At 34.8% G+C, this 21,587-nt stretch overlaps 1 protein-coding gene across 1 annotated transcript; it reads left to right on the forward strand.

Annotated features, from left to right (window-relative positions):
* The first annotated feature begins 266 nt into the window (after positions 1-266).
* On the forward strand, positions 267-2,514 carry LOC130950498 (auxin-responsive protein IAA14-like). Its single transcript, XM_057879014.1, has 3 exons — positions 267-993; positions 1,501-1,636; positions 2,083-2,514. Exons 1-3 carry the CDS (start codon positions 450-452, stop codon positions 2,180-2,182), a joined length of 780 nt encoding a protein of 259 aa, XP_057734997.1. The 5' UTR covers positions 267-449; the 3' UTR covers positions 2,183-2,514.
* The last annotated feature ends 19,073 nt before the right edge of the window (positions 2,515-21,587 follow it).

Here is a 21,587-nt window from a genome sequence, read left to right on the forward strand (position 1 = left end):
TAACTAATAATTATTATATATATAGAATAAAAAAATATTATATATAAGATAAAATTTAAATCTTTAATACTTAGTTAAGGAGATTATTAAAAACAAATTGGTTATAATAGTCATGGGAAAGAGTCCGTTAAGCCTACCCATTTGCAAAGATCAACGCCCCATATATGTCCAGGTGTCAGCATGCAATTGGATCCAAACATGATATGACATACACATGCAGTCACAAGCACAAGTTCCTCGAAGGGCCTATATTATTGAGGGGCTATCACATTCTCTCTCTCTCTACTGCTTCCAATTTCTATATAGCCAAACCAAGAAAGCATTATAATAGAAAGAAGAGAACACCATATTCATAAGAAACAGGTTGAGAGAGCAAAGAGAAAGAGAAAGAGAAATTAGAATTAGAAAAGAAGCTGAGAGAGTTCCATTTGATAACGGTAGAGCCAAAAATGGCAACTATGTTGGCAAAGGAGCATGGCTTGAATCTGAAGGAGACTGAGCTTTGCCTTGGCCTGCCCGGCGGAGGCGGAGGCGGAGGCGGAGGCGGAGGCGGAGACACGGCAACGGCAGAAACTCCGAGAGCCACCGGGAAGAGAGGGTTCTCTGAGACGGTTGATCTGAAGCTTAACCTTCAAGGCAATGATACTAACAAGGAAGATCTGAATGAGAATCTGAAGAATGTTCCAAAGGAGAAGACTCTCCTTAAGGACCCTGCCAAGCCACCCGCTAAGGCTCAAGTAGTTGGATGGCCACCAGTGAGGTCATACAGAAAGAACATGATGGCACAAAAAGTGAGCACTGAGGAAAATAACAATGGCAGCGCCACCACTGAGAAGACAACAAGCAGCGCCGCCGCTGCTTCTACTGGTGGTTCATTTGTGAAGGTCTCCATGGATGGAGCTCCTTACCTTCGCAAGGTCGACCTGACAATGTACAAAAGCTACCAAGACTTATCTGATGCCTTGGCCAAAATGTTCAGCTCCTTCACCATGGGTTAGTACCATATCCATATTCATATTTCTTAGTTTAGATCTCCAAATTCGATTTATCAGTTCTCTATTATCGTTTAAATTTATTTAAATTTTATGAGTTTAATTCAATTACTTAGACCTCCAAAAGCTCTATTATTAGTTCAACGAACTTTGATGAGACTGAACGTGTATATAATAATAATATGAAAGAAAATAGCACATAAAATTACAAAGTTACTATTATTATTATTATATATAATGAAATAAAAAATTAATTTTAATGCATTGTTTATTTGCTGAAAATTAAATTCATATAATAATAGTTTTTAAATTTGTTTCTTTGATGCATGGGAATTTGTGTTGATGGTGCTATCAATTAGTAATATGTTTAATTGAATTTATATATATTTGTTAGAATTGTGTATGATTGTGGCCTGGGTTTTATTTGGGTGTGAATGATTAAGTAGTACTATTATTGATAATAATAATATTATTAAATTAGGGTGTTGTTATTATTGTATTGATGAAGGTAACTATGGGTCCCAAGGAATGATTGATTTCATGAATGAGAGCAAGTTGATGGATCTTCTGAACAGCTCTGAGTATGTGCCAACCTATGAAGATAAGGATGGTGACTGGATGCTCGTGGGTGATGTCCCATGGGAGTAAGTTTCTATTACCTTCATCTCACCACCGCCGTCGTTGCCGTCTCCTCTCTACAATTTGATTACAGTTTTCATAACACACGTTCATTCAAATACACAGTTAGGAAATTATCACCAAATTATTTATTTTCAAAATCTACTATTTTGTTTACTTTCAATATAATTTCTTTTTTATTTAATTAGCTAGGTGCTATTTTATTTTTATATATATATACAAACATTTAAGTATTGTACTTATTATTATCAAAAAGGAAAATTAAATGTATTATTTACTAATTAATTACTCATGTGGATTAGAAATTTTTATCTAGTTAAAAAAACTTTGATTATTAAGAGGTTATTTAGAAACATGCTTTTAATTTAAGTGGTTCTTTTTTAATAGTCTTCTTTTACTTCAACACATAGAGACCCATGAAATTAACCTAAATTATTTACTTTTTGTGAAGGATGTTTGTTGGATCATGCAAGCGTCTGCGAATAATGAAAGGATCAGAAGCTATTGGGCTTGCGCCAAGGGCCATGGAGAAATGCAAAAGCAGAAGCTGAAGCAGAAGCTGCTGGTCCAATACATGTTCTATATATATATGATCAGAATCCGTACCGAAGTTTACCCTATAAAAATATATATGAATCCACCATAGCACTTCTGCTGCTGGGACATATGTTTTTATTTACTTATTGTTAGTTTGGCATGTGTCTGTGTTTTTTGTATCATTATTGTTGGTATATAGATTCAACTTTTAATTTTAAGGAGCCTGTGATGATGATGATGATGGGGGAATTTGTAATGGAACAAGAAGCAATAAACTTAACCTATAATACTAGTCTGGCTTGTTTATTATTATTGTTATTATTATGTTATCCTTCATTTGCTGTCATGATTATTATTGTGTTGTATATGTGCTTAATTATTATTATTATTATTATTATTATTATTATTATTGCATATTACTTTATTATTCTTCCCTTTATTAAGAGATTCCTCATAATGTATGTATTGTATATGTATAGGCCTATATATGTATATATATGTATATCATTATTGTTATTTATATATTTTTTTGCCTTTTTGTGTGCTTTAAATTAATTTTTGTGTACCCCAAAATTATTGATGTCTTGGCTGGAACAGGAAGGTATATTAAATTGTTTATATGGTTCACAAGTGAGAGAGGGAACAAGGCCATGTGCATGTTGATGGAGCTTCGTTTATGGCCATTTGTTTTATTGTACCTTGTCTTCTATGGTATCAATTTTTGCAAAAATCAAATGCGTATTAACTGGATGAATGTAGGGTTGGTGAGTGAATGTGGTTGGAATATCATTTATTATTATCATTATGAAGAGTAGTGATGACTAGTAGCACTTGCATGTTTCATATATATAATATAGGAGTACTTTAATTTATTGTCGTAGTACTAAACAATTTTATTTATGGGATCACTAACAATAATATTATTATTTGATTGGTGATAGAGTCAATGATATATTATATGTATACGTACACATTCCAATAAATGTATGTAAAGTATAAAAGAATTCTTGGATCGGACATTGTGACAGCCTTATGTCCTAGCTTTCTAGGAAATATCCATTATTTTATGGGATTTGTTATATATAAAAAAAGCGATTGTACTTAGAAATATCTCATCAATGATATATATTTTATGTCCAAGTAAGATCCGAGAGATTCAGGGGATGGGTTGGAATAAGGTCCAACAACCAATCTTATAAGTTTAATTTTGTGTCGAGCAATATAAATATATATGTGTGTGTTATTTCTTACGTTTCATAAGTAAATTGCATTGCTCAATTATGTAAATAGTTCTAATATTGTATCATAGTGTAGGTTCTTCTTCGATCTTCCAGGGATTTTCATCAGTGCACAGTTTCTACGCGGGGTGTGATGCATTTAGGAACCAGCTAAGAGAATGAGACCACCCAAGAGTAGGTGACACAGGTTGAATACGGCTAAATTATGTTTTTTTTTTCTTCTAATATTTTTTATTTCTTTTAAAATATTTTTAATATTAAATTTCATTTGATTTTATCCTTAACATTTTTAATTAGTACCAAAATTATTTTTAAATATTAATTATATATAAAATTTTAAAGACAAAATAAAAAATTTTCAAAAATAATTTTGATACAAATCAAAATGTTTCCGCCATGATTGCTACTGCTACCACCACCACGTGCCTCTGCAATATCATCTTTTTAATTCTCTCCTCTTTCTTTTCCCTCCCCACCACCATTGTTCTCTTATCCTCCTCCTTCCGCCTCCCTCACTCATTCTCATTGCCGCTCATACTTTATTTTACACTTGCCTCCACCATCACGTCTTTCCCCACCCGATGGTCATGTTCCTCTTCCCTACCCACACAGCAGCAACAACAATACAATAATTAATTTTTTATTGATAAAAATTAGGGTGATGCTAAGTAATCAAAAATTAATTACAATATAAAAATATCACATAAAAATTTATATTTTTTTGATAAGCAAGTGACATACATCTTTTTATTTATTACTTATCCTCTTTATTCCCTATTATTTTACTGCATGTTTGAAGTCATTAATGTTCTTTCCAAAATCAATTTCAGTTTTTTTTTTTTATATTAAATCTCTAACATATCTCAATCACATTATTATCCATTAAAATGCAATAATTTTCTGCAAAAAATATGAAAATTAAATTAAAAAATTTTAACAACTTCTACTATACAACTTATATTTTACATATAGACTATTAAAAAATAAAATATGAAATATGAAATATAAACAAAAATTAAAAATAAATTTTTAAAAATAATTATTAACTCGTCATATTAAAATCTATAAATAAGCATACATATGAATATTAAATAAAAATATTAAAATAATTAAAATTATGGTCTATTAGTGCACATATGAGATAATTTGAAAAATACAATAAGACGTATAGTTTAAAATTTGATAATATTAATTAAAAAATTTATTAATTATAAACATTATAGGTATGAAATTATGAATATTATGAATACAAATTATAGATGTTATTAACATGAAATTATGGATGTTATGTGTATAAATTTATAGATGTTATGAGTAAATTTATCAATTGAATAAATTAATTTAAGAAGTTGATATTTTTTAAATTCAATTATGATAAAATTTAAAAAACATCTGTGTTAAATTTATATTTACTTATGTAATAACTAAAAAATGATATGTATGGATGTAATATCTAATAAATATAAATTTAATTTTCAGATGTTAGTTGTATGTAACTATGGATGTTATATATATGTACGTATGAATGTTATGTGTATGAACTTAGTCAGTACAATATAATTATAAATGCATATAAAAGCACAAAAAATTAAATCAGTTTATTACCATACCTCATCAAAATTCTTGTGTTTTTCATATTTTCGAAAATTGGTTGACTGACAACAATTTCGTCGGGTGAGTCTGTCTGTTGTTCAAATTCTTCACCAGCACCTTCTACCATAAGTACTATATTAAGATCGAATTTAAATGTCATACTATTTACAATGATAAACATGACTTCTTGTAAAATCCCTTGACTTATACACTATTGTGCTTGCAAATGGTATTAGAATCATGATTTTTGAATAATCATAATTAAATTAATAGAAAATATAGATTACAAAGAATCAAGTGCAAATAAATGCCTTAACGGAAACAAAGAATTAATAATTTTTTCGTACCTTCCCTGATTGATATTAAATGCTTTAAGTGAAACAAAAAATCAAGTGCAATTAACTCAATTAATGTATATTATCACGTCCATTATTATTATTATTATTATTATTTAATGTATTCTTAAATATAAAAATTAAATTATAAAATGGAATATTAAGTATTGATTACAAGAATGCTTAATAATAAAGAATATGATATTAGAATTAATATCATTAATAAGTGGAGTTGATAAGAATATGATAAATGGAATGATAAGAGAGTGAGATAAAAAATAAAACTGTTATTAAATGATATAAATAAAGTAAATTATAAAAAATTTTGGCTAATTATGGCTGAAAATTTTTGGTTACCAAACATTTTCCTAAAAATTAAAGCAATAACATATGCAAAGATAGTGAGTCTTAAACAAAAGATCTCCGAAGAAAAACCAAATTATTCTAGTTTTTAATAAGGCCATTAATTAGAATGTTTGTAGATTTAATTCTCTAAAACGGAAAAGATGATAAAGTAAAAAATTGAAACTATAACGATCATCCTCGATTAAGGCAGTAAATCTATTAAGCCTAATAAAAAATGGGATAAATAAGTTTTGCTACAAATCTGTTATGATTTATTATTTTCTTTAGAAACTAAGATATATAATTAGTTGATATTCAGATAGTTCTAACTTTTATTTATTATTTTTAAATATTTACATCCTATTTATTAAAACGATCAGAATACGCAGCATAAAGAATCGGCCATCAAAATATAGCTAGCTATCTCTAAAAATAGGTATTGAAATATAAAATATATTAAAAATAAATTAATTAAATAATATATATTTATAAATAAATATATAATAATTAATTTTGTGTACACATAAAATTTTTATTTTTAAAATACTTATCATATATTTTAAATTATTTATTTTCTTTTAAAAATTAACTTAATTATAATGTAAAAGTTTATAAGAAAACTTGATAATAATTGAGAGTTAAACAAAACGAGAAATATGAATAGATTGGTGATTATTATTATAAAAAATATAGAGATTACATTGAAAAGGAGTTCATTGAATGGTTTATTATATATGATAATAATAACTGCAAATGATAAAATATAAGTTTTGGCAAATGTAACTCTATAGCCAACTTTTATTTAATATAAGTGTGTAACACCTACTATGACGTTTCTTCTTAGAGACCTTTCATTTTTTCATTATAAGACTGCATTTTTTGTTTATTAGATATAGATGATATATAAAACTTGTGTATTTCGTTTATGGTCAGGATAATAAGACTTATATTGATTATGCTACATATTTGTAAAATTTTATAAAATTTTCATAATCTTATTTTATAAAAATAAATATCTAAATATTATAATAAAAAAGTCTAAAAATTAAGTAAATAAATAATTAAGTACTAAAAATATCTAAAACTTAGAATTATTTAGAATTAACTTAAAGAACCTATAAATAAATCATTGTCATAGAGTTCATTATAATCAACTAATAACAAGCATATCAAGTCTTAATAGTTTTAGTACTCTCTCCTTGACTTATCAATAATATAACTATCAATTTTCTCAAACCATTTATCCAAAGTTCCAAACTACTTCTTTATCAAAATCACCCTTGCTATTCTTGCTACAATATTCAAGTCCATAATACACTAAACCAACTTCTAACTATTTCATCAAACTAACAATGGTACCAGAGCTTCGTTTGATCATCCACTAAGCGTACAATTTTTTTCTTAACCTATCAACTATATATATCTATTATATTATAACACACTCAGACAAATTTTTCCATAACTATGACAATTTCAACCATAAATATTTTCGTACCTATATTGTCAGAAGACAATTATGAGGATTGACATTCCCAAATGAAAACCTTTCTATAGGTACAAGACTTGTGGGATGTCGATGAAGGATTTACTATGCCAAAGTATCAAGCAACACTTTTCGTTGCAAAAAAGAAAAAATTGAAGGAAGAGCAACAAGGAAATTATATTACTCTATGCTTTCTCCAACAAGTTGTAATGAAGACAATTTTCTCATGGATAAGGGGAATATCGTCAGTAAGGAAGTGTTGCTAAACTTGGAGTAAGAGTTCAGAGGCGACACAAAGATACGCACAATTTTTCTCCAATCTCTAATGAAGCAATATGCAAATACAAAGATGAAAGATTCTGAGAAAATAAAATGTTACTATACAAGATTAATGAGTTTAGTAACTGAAATGAAATCTTATAGAGAGGACTTGCCTGATAAAAAGATAGTAGAGAAAATACTCATTAGTTTGCCTTTCAAATTTGATCCTAAAGTATCTATAATTGTGAAAACAAAGGATTTATCAACACTAACACTAACAGAGTTAATGATAAACTCATTACACGCTTTTGAATAAAGGAGAATAAGTTCATCGCCATAAAAGATTGTCGTCGAAAATAATTTTTCGTCGCTAAAGCCGACGGTAACTATTGGCGCGAAAACAAAAGTCATGCGCACCAATTCTACTATCAGATTTAGTGATAGAATAATCCAACGGTATCTTCTTTTAATAAAATGCATCTGATGAGCAGAAACTGAAGCTCACAGATACCAACAAGTGCACCAGATCATTCAAGTAATACGACGGTGAGTGAATATCATTCCGTCGAGGATTAACGGATTGAGAACACAAATATCAAATTAATTACAAATTAAATCAATAAAACCTGGAATTATTGAGTGCTGAAATCTTGAAGACTTGCTGAAAAAGTAATGGCTTGAAGAAACTTAAAAGCTAGGGTTTTGATTTGATTGAGACAGTACATGTGATTATTGGAGGAAAATATATATGATGGGGACGTCAAGAATTTTCGGGATGCTTAATTTTTTAGAAAAATCGAACTTTGTTTTCTTTGTTCAAAGCAAGCAAGCATCATCCACGATGAATCTTAATTAACCGATTTCCAATGTCTTGACTCCTCGCTTTTTTCTCAATTAATCAACATCCAATATCTTGCTGAATTGATTAACCGAAGAGGTTCATTATAAAAACCGATTCAATTCCACATAAGATTCAAGAGTAGTCCTATCTGATTATATGTCACGTATCCAAACTAGTCTTGTCCAATTGAATCTTACGCGGAAACACAATTTTCAAAAATTGTCCTAATCCGAATTATATGTCACGTATTCAAAATTAGGGTAATAAAAAAATCATGTGCTATGTCTAGTCAATTTTAAAATCCATGTGAAAGAGTTTTCAAGCAAAATTTGGATATAAACTCTGTCGAGTCAATAAACAAATTCAAAATGGGATTAGCACACCTGTCGGCACTACTAATCCTTTAAGGATGAAGAACGAAATACTCAATCATAAACAAATCAATGCAAACTATAAAATAGAAGAAAACTTAGATTAATAATTTATAAAAAACATAAACAGAGCCCCTAACCCTTTGACAAAAGATTAGTGACTCATGGAGAATGCAAAAATCCAAAGATGAAAAGTCTGTGGGGAACTCTCCCTCCTTCTCTCTGTGAATGTAATTTACTTATTATACCTAGGTTTTTTCTCTAATTCAAATTCAAATCCTAATCTTATCTTGAACAAAATAATTAAGATAATCCCTAACTAATTCAAATCTTAAATTTCAAAATACAATTAAAATAAATTCAAAACTAATTAAATATAGAATCTTTTTTAATCTTCAAATCAAAATCAAATCTACAAGGTTAGGCTTGTGATGAATCAACACCGGATAAGGCAATTATGGGCTAGTGTGGCACACCCAACCTCCTCGTGGCATGTCTGGTTTGGAAAATACTTCCAGGGCTTGAAATTGTTATGGCGTGGCACACCCTCTCTTGGCTTGGACCAGGCATGGCACGCCTTGCTTCCCCTTTGGGACTCCCAAGTTTGGATCACTTCCAGGGGATGGTTTTTACTAGGGCATGGCATGCCTATTCCTTGGCATAGCACACCTTTCATCTTGAAATGCATCCAAGGATTCCTTTTAGCTAGGGCGTGGCACTGATAAACCCATATTTTGTGATATATTTTGTGCTTAGTTTGAGTGATTTATTCAATCCTTCACCCACTTATTAATATTAATTGCATGGTTTTACTTTCCCTTCCTTATTATGTGATGTATGTGAAAAACATGTTTCCTATGCTTTAAAATTAATTATTTTAATTACCTTTATTTTCCATTCGATGCCATGATTAGTGTGTTGAATAGTTCAGATCTTCTAAGGCAGGAATGACTTAAAGGATGAAAAAGGAAACATACAAACATGGAAGGAAAGCGTAAAACGGAGTTTTGGAGAAACTGGCATCCACGCGATCGCATGGACGACGCGACCGTGTGCCAAGAGCGAAGAAGCAGTGACGCGACCGCATGACTGACGCGACCGCGCACCTAAAGAAGAACACCTATGACGCAGCCGCATGACTGGCGCGATCGCGCGACAAGGAAAACTCCAATTGACGCGACCGCGTGAACCACGTGGACGCGTGACAGAGGCCACACACTAGAAATTGCAGAAAAAACTCATAGTGAATTCTGAAGCCCTTTTTGGCCCAAATCCAAGTCCAGAAGGCATAGACCAGAGGTTATGAAGTGGGGGAATGCATCCATTCAAAAGGAGTCTCCAATTTTAGTCACTTTCCATGATTTAGGTTTAGTTGGAGAGAGGTTCTCTCCTCTCTCTTTAGGATTAGGATTTAGACTTAGGATTTTATTTGCTTTGAGGATTATCTTTTTATCAGGTTCAATATTCCTTTTTCATTACTTGCTTTTCAATTTAGTATGAATTCTTCTATGTTACAAATTACTCTTTTGAATTAATGTTATTTGAGGTATTTCAGTTAATATTGCTTTCTTTTATTTATGTTATTGATTATTCCCAATCTGAAGACATTTTTATTCCAGTAGATTTAATTCCTTTTCCTTTTGGTCTTGGTTAAGAAATCAGTAACTCAGGAGTTATCTTATCTCAACATAATTGATAACTGTTATCTTTGCTAATTGAACTGAACTTCAATAATCCCAACCTTTTCTTAGGAAATAAATAGGATTCGAAGGTCAAACTAATTAGTCCCTTGACATTCCTTTGCTTTAGCAAAGGTTAACTAAGTGAAATTAAGATTCAACTTTCATTATTATTGATAAGAATAACTAAGTCTGGACTTCCAATTTCTCATACCTTGCCAAAGGATTTGCCATAGTATTTATTTATTTTAATTGCCATTTAAATTATTTGCCATATTTATTCCTCATTCTCAAACCTCAATTTACAATCTCCATAACCAATAATAAGAACACATTTTCCTGCAGTTCCATGAGAAGACGACCCGAGGGTTAAATACTCAGTTATCAATTTTAAAAGGGTTTGTTACTTGTGACAACCAAAACGTTTGCACGAAGGGATTTCTGTTGGTTTAGAATCTATATCTACAACGCAACTATTTTTATAAAATTCTTTACTAGCAAAAATCCTAACGTCAAAATGGCGCCGTTGCCGGGGAATTGCAAACGTGTGCCTTATTATTGGTTATTGTAAATATTTTTCAAAAAAAAAATTTTATATATTTTTTTTTCAAAATCTTACCTTATCCTTTTTCAAAAATCATATCTTTTTTTTTTCAAAATCCTATCATATCTTTTTCAAAATCTTATCTTTTTCAAAATATTTTCTTTTTGTTAGTTTTTGTTTTTTTTTTTTTCTACTACTATGAACTCTCACCCCTTTGGCTATGAGTCTGGTTACAACTATGTTGCACGAAGAGGAGATTATAATGGGAACAAGCATCAAGGTTGGAACAATCAAAGATGGGAAGAGGCACAAGGATTTAATCAACCCTCATGGCAACAACCACCTCCATACGCCTATGAACCCCCTCCTCAACATAGCTTTGGACCACCATACTCACGAGCCCCTTACCACCAAACACCCTCATACGATCCTAACCCGTACCCACCATACCAACCACCTTATAAGCCAAATGAACCATACACAGAACCACCACCTCAATATACACCATCTCCTTATCATTATCAAGATGAACCACCTTCCTACCATGAATCCCTTCTCCCAACAAATGAACCCTCCTATCCACCCCAAACCTCCATGGAGAAAGTATTTACCGATCTAAACTCTACTATACAAGCTCTCGCCGCCCAAATCAGACCACCAAATACCTTCAACAATCAACCCTCAAGCTCTAGTGCACTTCCTTTTCAACCACATAATGATCCACCCATCCCATCACCACCATCCATGGAAGAGCACCCACATCCATCAATCCAAGAGCAAGATGATCCCAATGATGCTATTGATATAGAACAAGAGAGAGAGGATCATCTTCGCGAATCCATACTTCATAAGGAGCTAGAGGAGGCACTAAAGGTGAAGGTAGGAGAGACCCTTGAAGATGAAGGAGTAATTGAAGGGAGTTGTCACGGAAAGGTAATCATCAAGGAGGAACAAAAGTCAAGGGATCATTTCCTGGAAACAGTAGATCAATTTCATGCAACCATTCATCAATTGGAGCAAGCAATATATCAATTAGCTTCTCGACGTTCGAATACTCAAGGAACCCCCATGGCTTCATGTAGACAATCTAATGAAGAACGTAGCATGAAGGAGAATTAGAAACTCCAGTGGACAGTAAGGAGCATGAATTTGTACTGGAACAAGTGGAGGAAGCCAGAATTATTGAAGAGGAAGAAGTGGTTGAAGACTTAGGAGATGCAGAACCTCCATGGGAAATTCAAGTCATAAAGCCTCCTTCCAAGGTATTTGAAATTGATGTTGAGGAGGGTGTACAACCTCCAAGGCATGTCATAATAGAAGACTTGGAAGAGGTTAATCAAGAGATGGAGATTCAAGAAGAAGAGGCACAACCTCCCATGCCCTTGGTGCGCAATAAAGAAGAGATTAAATTGGAAGAAAGCTACCAAGAGGAAGAGGTTGAAATTGAAGAAGCTTGCAAAGAGGTGGAAGATGTCAAAGAAGAGCACCAGGGAGTGGAGCTTGCACGTTCATTAAAAACACCTCCCCCTAAGTTGCCATCATCCTTGACAACATTCAAGTGGATAAAATTCATATCCCTTAGCTTTCTAATTCCACTTGAATACGGGCTACTGGAGACGGATGGTCAACTTAGAACTCTTTGTGGCATTAAGAGTAAGAAGAAGATGGTCAGTGGTAAGATCTATCCTGCAAGGTTCATTATGGTTGGAAGCTCAAAATTTAAACGCAAAGGTTAGTATAGAGCTCAATTGAATGGGTCTAGGAAGTTGTTTGGAAACTTCAGTGAGAATTCTAAAGCTGAACCACCCAGATGGAATCATGATAATCAACTTGAAGACGGGTGTAGAAACAAGATTTGGGATCCTGGAGGATATTGGATTTGCAAACATTGGTGGAGATTCCTGGATCAGTACAAGCATAAGCCACCATGACAAGGAGCTCACAAAATGTCCAACTTAAGGACTTTAACTAAAAGTGCTAGGTGGGAGACAACCCACTATGGATGGCCACCAAAAAGGGTAAAGAGAAAGCTACCCCCAAATCACCGGCAAGGAAAGGAACAAAAAGAGCCCCAGTTGAAGCAACCCGTCCACTTGTATATCTTAGCATGCACCGAGGACGGTGCAATCTTTAAGTGTGGGGAGATCGATACCGATCTCCATGGGTTAGCTATTTTCTTCTTTTCAACACCATTGTTTTATTTTCTTTGTGTTGTTCATTATTGCATTTGCATGTTTAATTGCATGATTGTTTGATTTTATGCATTTAGCTACTGCTTGGTTAAAATAATAAGTTTCTTTTTAAGATCCTATTTTTGAAAATTTTCACTAATTTAAATTGAAAATTTTTGTGTTAAATTTGTTTGAAGTTGTATTTGGAACATGGTTTTTGAGCCAAAGAACACACAACCTGTGAGATTTTGAGCTTATTTACATGGTTACATTATTTAACCATAAATTTTTATTCTTGTGTGTTTTCTTCTCTATAATTGTAATCTTTGCTTTGTTCGATTCTATATGTCCAATATTTAATATATTTACATGCTTGCATATGATTGAGGCCATTGTTTGATTCTAGCTCACTTATCCCAAAATTAGCCTACCTTTTACATCACCCTTGTTAGCCCCCTTGAGCCTTTAATTCCCTCTTATTCTATAAACCACAACACTAGCCTTAAGCAGAAAAACAAATTTAAAATCCCAAGTTGAATCCTTGGTTAGCTTAAGATAAAAATTGTGTAATTGTTTAAGTGTGAAAAACCTATTGGGAACATGGATGATAAAAACAAAGGGTGGGAAGTTGAAAAGAATGAAATAATTCAAAATAAAATTTTTGGGAAGCATGCTCATATGAAATCAAAATAATTGAATTACCATGTGCATTAAAAAAAATATATAATTCAGTATTTGAATAAAGGGGATACAAAAGAATTTCTCAAATGCAAAATAAAGCAATGCACTTGGGACAAAATTAAAACTAATGCATGAGCATGTAACATCAAAAGTGGGAAAAATATGGGAGAATAGGTAAAGAAGCTTTGCTTTACAAAGTATGTATGTTAGGTGAGATCTTAGACTAATCAAGGATTCACTTAATTAGCTCACTTAGCCTTATATATATATCCCTACCTTTACCTCAGCCCCATTATAACCTTGAAAAGACCTCATGATGTTTGCATTAGTATACTAAATATTTGTTGATTGGTTAGATGAAGAACAAAGTTTTAGAAAGCATGATTAGAGAAGAGTAGAGAGATTGACCCTAGACACTTGAGAGATTTGAGCGCATATACACTACCAGTGAGGGTTCAATGCTTGATTCTATGTTCCCTGCTTTCATGAGCTATCTTCTTACAAGTTTACTTGTTTTCACTGTATGATTTGAATTAGTGAAATCTGATTTATGTTTGTCTTGGAGAACTTATTTATTTTTAACCAAGTAGGTAGAAACATTTTGCATTTAGTTGCATTCATAGGTTGCATCTCATACATTCTATCATTCTTCTTCATCTCTTTATAGTTTCTCTTGAGCTTAGCATGAGGACATGCTATTGTTTAAGTGTGGGGAGGTTGATAAACCACTATTTTATGGTTTATCTTATACTCAATTGAGTGATTTTTATCAACTCTTTACTCACTTATTCATACAATTCGCATGTTTTATATTTTCCTTCCTGATTTTGTGCTACGATTGAAAACATGCTTCTTTGATCTTATATTTGCTTATTATTAATCCTCTCTTATTACCATTAGATGCCTTGACATGTGTGTTAAGTGATTTCAGAGATTACAGGGCAGGAATGGCTTAGAGGATGGAAAGGAAGCATGCAAAAGTGGAAGGAATACAAGAAGTTGGAGGAATTGCTAAGCTGTCCAGCCTGACCTCTTCGCACTCAAACGGCTATAACTTTAGCTACAGAGATCCAAATGACGCGGTTCCAGTTGCGTTGGAAAGCTAACGTCCGGGACTTCGATTTGATATATAATTTGCCATAGCTGCCCCGAAGTTAGGCGACACGAACGCGGGAATGACGCCCCCGCGTCGCATCTGCGAACAACAATCCGCGCGGACGCATGGATGACGCCTCCGCGTCACTTGGCCGCGACCTGTACGGACCAAAAAGCACTGGAAGTGACTTCAGGGCTGTTTTTGACCCAGTTTTCGGCCCAGAGAACACAGATTAGAGGTTATAAAGTGGGAGAATGCATCCATTCATGATCATGCTTTTCATAATTCACTTTTCATAGTTTAGATGTAGTTTTTAGAGAGAGAGGTTCTCTTCTCTCTCTTAGGATTTAGGATTAGAATTCCTCTTAAAGGATTTAGGATTTATTATTATTTCAACTTATAATTTTTTTTGAGCTCCAGGTTTAATATTCCTTTATTTTGACTTCTCTTATTTTTAATTATATATGTTGCCTATTTGGCTTAATGACATTCATGTTATGATTTTCTTAATAAATATTATTTGAGGTATTTTCAGATCTATGATTTGTTTCTCTTATTTATGATATAAATAATTTGGATTTTTCCCTTTTGGCTTGGTTGAGTAATTGGTGACGCTTGAGCTGTCAAATAAAGCAGTGGTTGAAATTGGGAGTTGCTAATTAATTTGAATTCCAATAACTCTAGCCTTTCCCAAGGAAAAACTAGGACTCTAGGTATCAAATTAATTAGTCCACTTGACCTTCCTTTGTTTAGTAAAGGTTAACTAAGTGGGATTAAAATCCAATTCTCATCACAATTGATAAGGATAGGACTTCCAGTTCTCGTACCTTGTCAAAGGTTTATTTTACAGTTATTATTATTTAATTTTACTTGTCATTCAACTAACTTTTTACCTTAATCCAAAACCCCAAAACACACTTTTTCATAACCAATAATAAGAACATACCTCCCTGCAATTCCTTGAGAAGACGACCCAAGGTTTAAATACTTCGGTTATCAATTTATTTAGGGTTTGTTACTTGTGACAACCAAAACGTTTGCACGAAAGGATTTTTGTTGGTTTAGAAACTATATCTACAACGCGACTTTATAAAATTCTTTACTAGCAAAAATCCTAACGTCAAAATGTTCCCACCATAGTATGATCATTTTTGTTTCCATTTTATTTCGTTTTTGTTTATTTTATATTGTTTATTTCTATTGAACCTGGATGCTATTCATAACATTTACATTTAGTACTGCATACTGCATAATTACATACCTGCATAAAAAAAAGAGAGAGAAAAAAGGCGTGCGACGTGACCGCATCGATCATGCGATCGCTCAGTTGCGACAAAACACCTCCCACGCGTCCGCGTGACCTGAAAATCGACGTAAAGATCCAACGCCCAGAAAGTTGGGCTGGAATCGTGTGGCCATTGTGCGTTTCGCACAAAATAAACCACGCGGTCGCATCCCTGACGCAACCGCGTCAATCGCACACAACCAATGCTACGCGACAGCGTGAGCGACGCGATCGCGTCGCATGGATTGCACAACACCCAACAATGAGATAAAGAGTTGCGCTGACACGACGCTGGAATCGTGTGTTTAGCACAATTTCAAGCGACGCGATCGCATGCCTTAGGCGATCGCGTCATCCCCTATTTTATCCGTTCCATGCGATCGCGCGACCCACGCAATCGCGTCAACCCCTATTCCACCCCAGCCACGCGAGTGCCCCATGCGATCGCGTGAACCCAAATTCGATTACACCCTGTGACGCGAAACCCTACCCATTCGCGCCCCCCCAAACCTTCTCCTTCCTCTCTTCTCCCCAACCACCCAACCACCCAGCCACCACCACCGACCACCGCCGCCCCCGTCGACCACCCAGAACCCACCGCCACGCTACCCTTCCTTCTTCCCCCTCTTTCTTCTTCTCCTCTCCTCTTCTCCCTCCACCCCCGCTGCCCCACCTCTGTGGTTGCCACCCACCGCGCCGCCATCACCGCCGCACCCCTATCCGCCCACAATGACCACCCTCAACCCCCGTCTCAACCCTTTCCCCTACCCCCACTACCCCTCCCTTTCCCGAAGCCCCTACCCCCAAACAACAGCCACCACCGCCGCGCCACCCTCCTCCGCCGCGCCAGACGCCACCACCACTATCCCCCAGTCACCTCTCTGCCCTACTCTCCTTAATTCGCCTACCAGGTTCTGCAGAACGCCACCCTTCTATCATTCTTAGTTAATTCCATAGTTTTTCTGTTTATGTTTATCATTAGGCTAGTTAGATATGCATGTTGTAGTGGATTCTAGGTTGTTAGGTAGCCTAGGATGTGGTTAGTGGATTTAGGCTTGATAATTGCGCTGTTCGTGTTTCTTGCTTTATGTTTTCGCAATTCTGATGTTTCTGTGATGTTGCTATTGTTCATATGTTGTACTTTCTTGTTTCATGCTGCTTTTTACATTGCCTTTTTCATATTCATACTCCTTATATGTGATTGCAGCTATGTTTTAATTTTCATTCATTTGAACTGTTTTGTTGTTGTTTATTTTTCGGGATAATCCAATTTTAGCCAGAATGCTGCCCAAATTTCTGTAAAATGTTTCCATTCTTGTCTTGATTTTGGCATTTTCAACTGTGCTTTTTTTAGATTCCCCCAAACCAATTCATGAATGCCAGGGAATGCATTCTTATTCTCTTTGATCTCTTGGTTCATAAATTGCATTTTTGATGTTTGATTCCAATTTTTGGTATTTCTATATCTATCTGCATCAACATCAACCTGTTTTCCTTGTTTGGTTATGAGTTACCTGTAGCTTCTAATTATGAATGCTTGTTACTTAGAAACTTATTCTTATGCCACTTACCTTAACCCATTTTTCACTAACTCACTAATTTTAACTTCCTAAACTCTTTTTCAATTCTAACCAAACTAACCTTTTAAAACATCTCTTCTGGTTTTTCACTTTCTTTTAACCTTCTAACCATGGCATAATGATAATTTTTCCTAATTAACATGCCTTCTATTACATTTTGGATTGTCAATTCTTCCTTTCGAACTTTTAACTCCTATACAATCCTTAATGCACATTTACTTAACTCCTTTTCCTCATTCTATTTCTCCTTTGCCACTATGTGCTTATTTTATTATTATTTGCCTACCTGTTTTCCTCTTCCCATTATATCCTTGATTTTTGTCTTTCAGGATGTCTGACACCCAAAGAAAGGGAAAAGGAAAGGCAACTACTGGCAAACGAAAAAGAGGTGAATCCTCTATGTCTATCATAGATCTTATGCATGATGCCTCCTGGCGGAAGAAACACTTTACCACGCAGGAGAAGGCTGACCAGCTACTCCCTGCTACTGATCCCATAAAGTTTGCAAACCGGTACTGTGAGCTGAAGGTTCCTAAGTTTGCTACCTCCAGAAATCTGTACCTGGAGAGGACTTTGAAAATCTCAGAAGAACTACAGTAGTACACCTCCGATTAGATCAAACAGAGAGGCTGGTTCTTCTTAGAGTGAAACTTGACTGAGGTAAATACTTCCTGGGTAAGAGAGCTTTACTGCAACTACTTCAAGACTTCCCTGGATGTCGTGCACCTCAGAGGGAAACAGATACTGGTCAATGAAGAGGTCATTGAGGATATTCTGCACCTTCCACCAAAGTCCGATCAGCTTGATGGTTACCACAAGGCTGAGGAGGACATGCGCTTCATGAGGTTTGATTGGGATGCTGTCAAGGCGAGGATAGCCCTTGACTCGACTGTTCCATAGGAATTAGGTCAGAACACCACCATGCCTAAAGGAATCAAGCGGATTTACTTAAATGATGAGGCTCGGCTATGGCATCAGATCCTGAGCAACTTTGTTATGCCAAGTACCCATGAGACTGTGATACCTGCCGCTATGATCACCCTCCTTTGGTGTGTGATGGAGGGTAAGGACCTGTACCTGCCACGTTTTATCCGGTCCTACATGGCTAGGGTCCACATCCGAGGCACTCTCCCCTTTACGTATCTGATTACCCAGCTCGGACGTCGAGCTGACGTACTGTGGGAGGACGCTGATGAGAGGCCACCTGCTGCAGAGTGCAGGAAGATTATTCCTCGCAGCAGAAACTTTCTGGCCTTGGGTTACAGACCTGATTTCCTTACTCCTTCAAATGAGATAGCCACACCTTCAGCTGCCCCCTCTTCTTCCACTGCTGCACCTACCCCGCCCACTGCACCTCCACCTACCTCAGAGCCAGTTTATCACCTAGTGCACCGCTTGTTTCAGCAGCTAGATAGGATGGAGCGCCGCTACCGGCGCCGGTATGAGAGATCTGAGCGTTGCAACCGGCGACGCTATGAGCACCTGAAGCTCTTGATACGATCTGGCGGCGACATTTCCTCCGAGCCTGACACACCATCAGAGCCATCTGAGGAGGAGGCGGATGAGCATGAGGAGGAGACCCATCCACAGAGAGAGAATGCGCAGGCAGGCACAGAGCAGGCTGCACCATAGTAGGAGGTCCCACATCAGATCCAGGCTACAGATCCCGAGATCCCTATTCAGTTAGCACCTCCTCTGCAGCAGGCAGATCCTTAGACCACCACCATAGAGACTCCGGCTACCCATCCTTCTGGAGATGACACTCCTTCACACCCAGCTTGAGTGAGCATCGAGGACGATGCTATTATTTAAGTGTGGGGAGGTTGCCATCTCTGGCATATCTTTATTTTGGTGAACCACTACAAACTCTCTCTTATTTTTTTTATTTTCTGTATTTTTGCATATTTTTCTCTTTTTGCTTTTTTATTGTACTTTTTTCATTTTGCACTTTGAGCTATATGTATACTATTTTGGATATTTTAGCTTGATTTGCACATTAGTTTACTAGTTATATTTTAAGTGGATTAATTAGTATAGTTTACCCTTTTTAGTATATGATAGTGGACTTGATTGAAAATAAGAAAAGGAGTAAGCTAGAGACCTCAACAGAAACAATCCACACACCTTGTATATATAGCATTACATGTTAGTTAGTTAACAACATTTCATCAAGGAGAAATACTAAAACCTTAAAGGCCACCCAAAACAATTTTTTTATGAGAATAATGGGAATTTTTAACTAAACCTGCATGACATATATGAATGATATATGATGTTTGAGTTAGAGAACACACAGCATGTGAGTTTTGAGCTTAATTGTATGGTTACATTCAAACCATAAATTTCATTCCTGTGTGTTTGCCCTTCTTTTCATTTTTCTGATGTTCTTTACTTTGCTTTAATCTATATGTCCAGTATAGAATATAGATACATACCAAGATAGGATTGAGGCCATTTTTGATTAAAACTCACTTATCCCAATTAAAGCCTACCTTTTATGCCATCCTTGTTAACCCCTTGAGCTTTTAAATCCCCCTTGTTTTATAACAACATTACTAGCCTTAAGCAGAAAAATAAATTAAAAATCCCAAGTTGAATCCTTGGTTAGCTTAAGATAGAAATTGTGTAATTGTTTAAGTGTGGAAAAACTTTATGGGAACATGGATGAGTAGAAACAAAGGTAGAAAAGTTGAAAAGAATAAAGATGTTTTGGGAAGCATGCTCATGTGAAATTAAAATAACTAATTACCATGTGCATTTAAAAAAAATAAAAAAATAAAAAATGCAAATTAAAGCAAGTGCACATGGAGCAAAAATTAAAACTAATGCATGAGCATGTAACATAAAAAGTGGGAAATATGGGAAAATAGGTAAAGAAGCTTTGCTTTATAAAATATGTATGTTAGGTGAGATCTTAGACTAATCAAGGATTCACTTAATTAGCTCACTTGGCCTTATACATATACCCTTACCTTTACCTCGGCCCCATTACAACCTTGAAGAGACCTCATGATCTTTGTATGTCTATATTTTATGATTATTGATTGGTTAGATGAAGAACAAAGTTATAGAAAGCAAGGATAAAAAGAAGAATAGAGTGATTAACCCAATAAACACTGAGTGATTAGAGAGTAAACACAAAATCCAGTGAGGGTTCAATAACTCATCAACATATATCTATGCTTAATTTGTTAATTGTCTTGCAAGTTTATAAAATATTTTTCTTCCCATCTCAAGTGTAAAAGTGCTTTAACATTATCTAAGGTTGGCTATGTATATATGATTCCTTGAATGTGAATTGATTTAACTACATGTAAGCTTTATATATGAGTGAATAAAATTAGAATTGCATGACTCATTTAGGTAGTTGCATTTAGATTAGAATTGCATTGCATGGCATTCCACCACTTCAACCTTACTTTTTACCTTGGATATAGCATGAGGACATGCTATTGTTTAAGTGTGGGGAGGTTGATAAACCCATATTTTGTGATATATTTTGTGCTTAGTTTGAGTGATTTATTCAATCCTTCACCCACTTATTCATATTAATTGCATGGTTTTACTTTCCCTTCCTTATTATGTGATGTATGTGAAAAACATGTTTCCTATGCTTTAAAATTAATTATTTTAATTACCTTTATTTTCCATTCGATGCCATGATTAGTGTGTTGAATAGTTCAGATCTTCTAAGACAGGAATGACTTAAAGGATGAAAAAGGAAACAGACAAACATGGAAGGAAAGCATAAAACGGAGTTTTGGAGAAACTGGCATCCACGCGATTGCATGGACGACGCGACCGCGTGCTAAGAGCGAAGAAGCAGTGACGCGGCCGCATGACTGACGCGACCGCGCACCTAAAGAAGAACACCTATGACGCGGCCGAATGACTGACGCGACCGCGTGACAAGGAA

The sequence above is a fragment of the Arachis stenosperma genome, chromosome 9 (assembly GCF_014773155.1).
Source record: "Arachis stenosperma cultivar V10309 chromosome 9, arast.V10309.gnm1.PFL2, whole genome shotgun sequence".
NCBI lineage: Eukaryota > Viridiplantae > Streptophyta > Magnoliopsida > Fabales > Fabaceae > Arachis > Arachis stenosperma.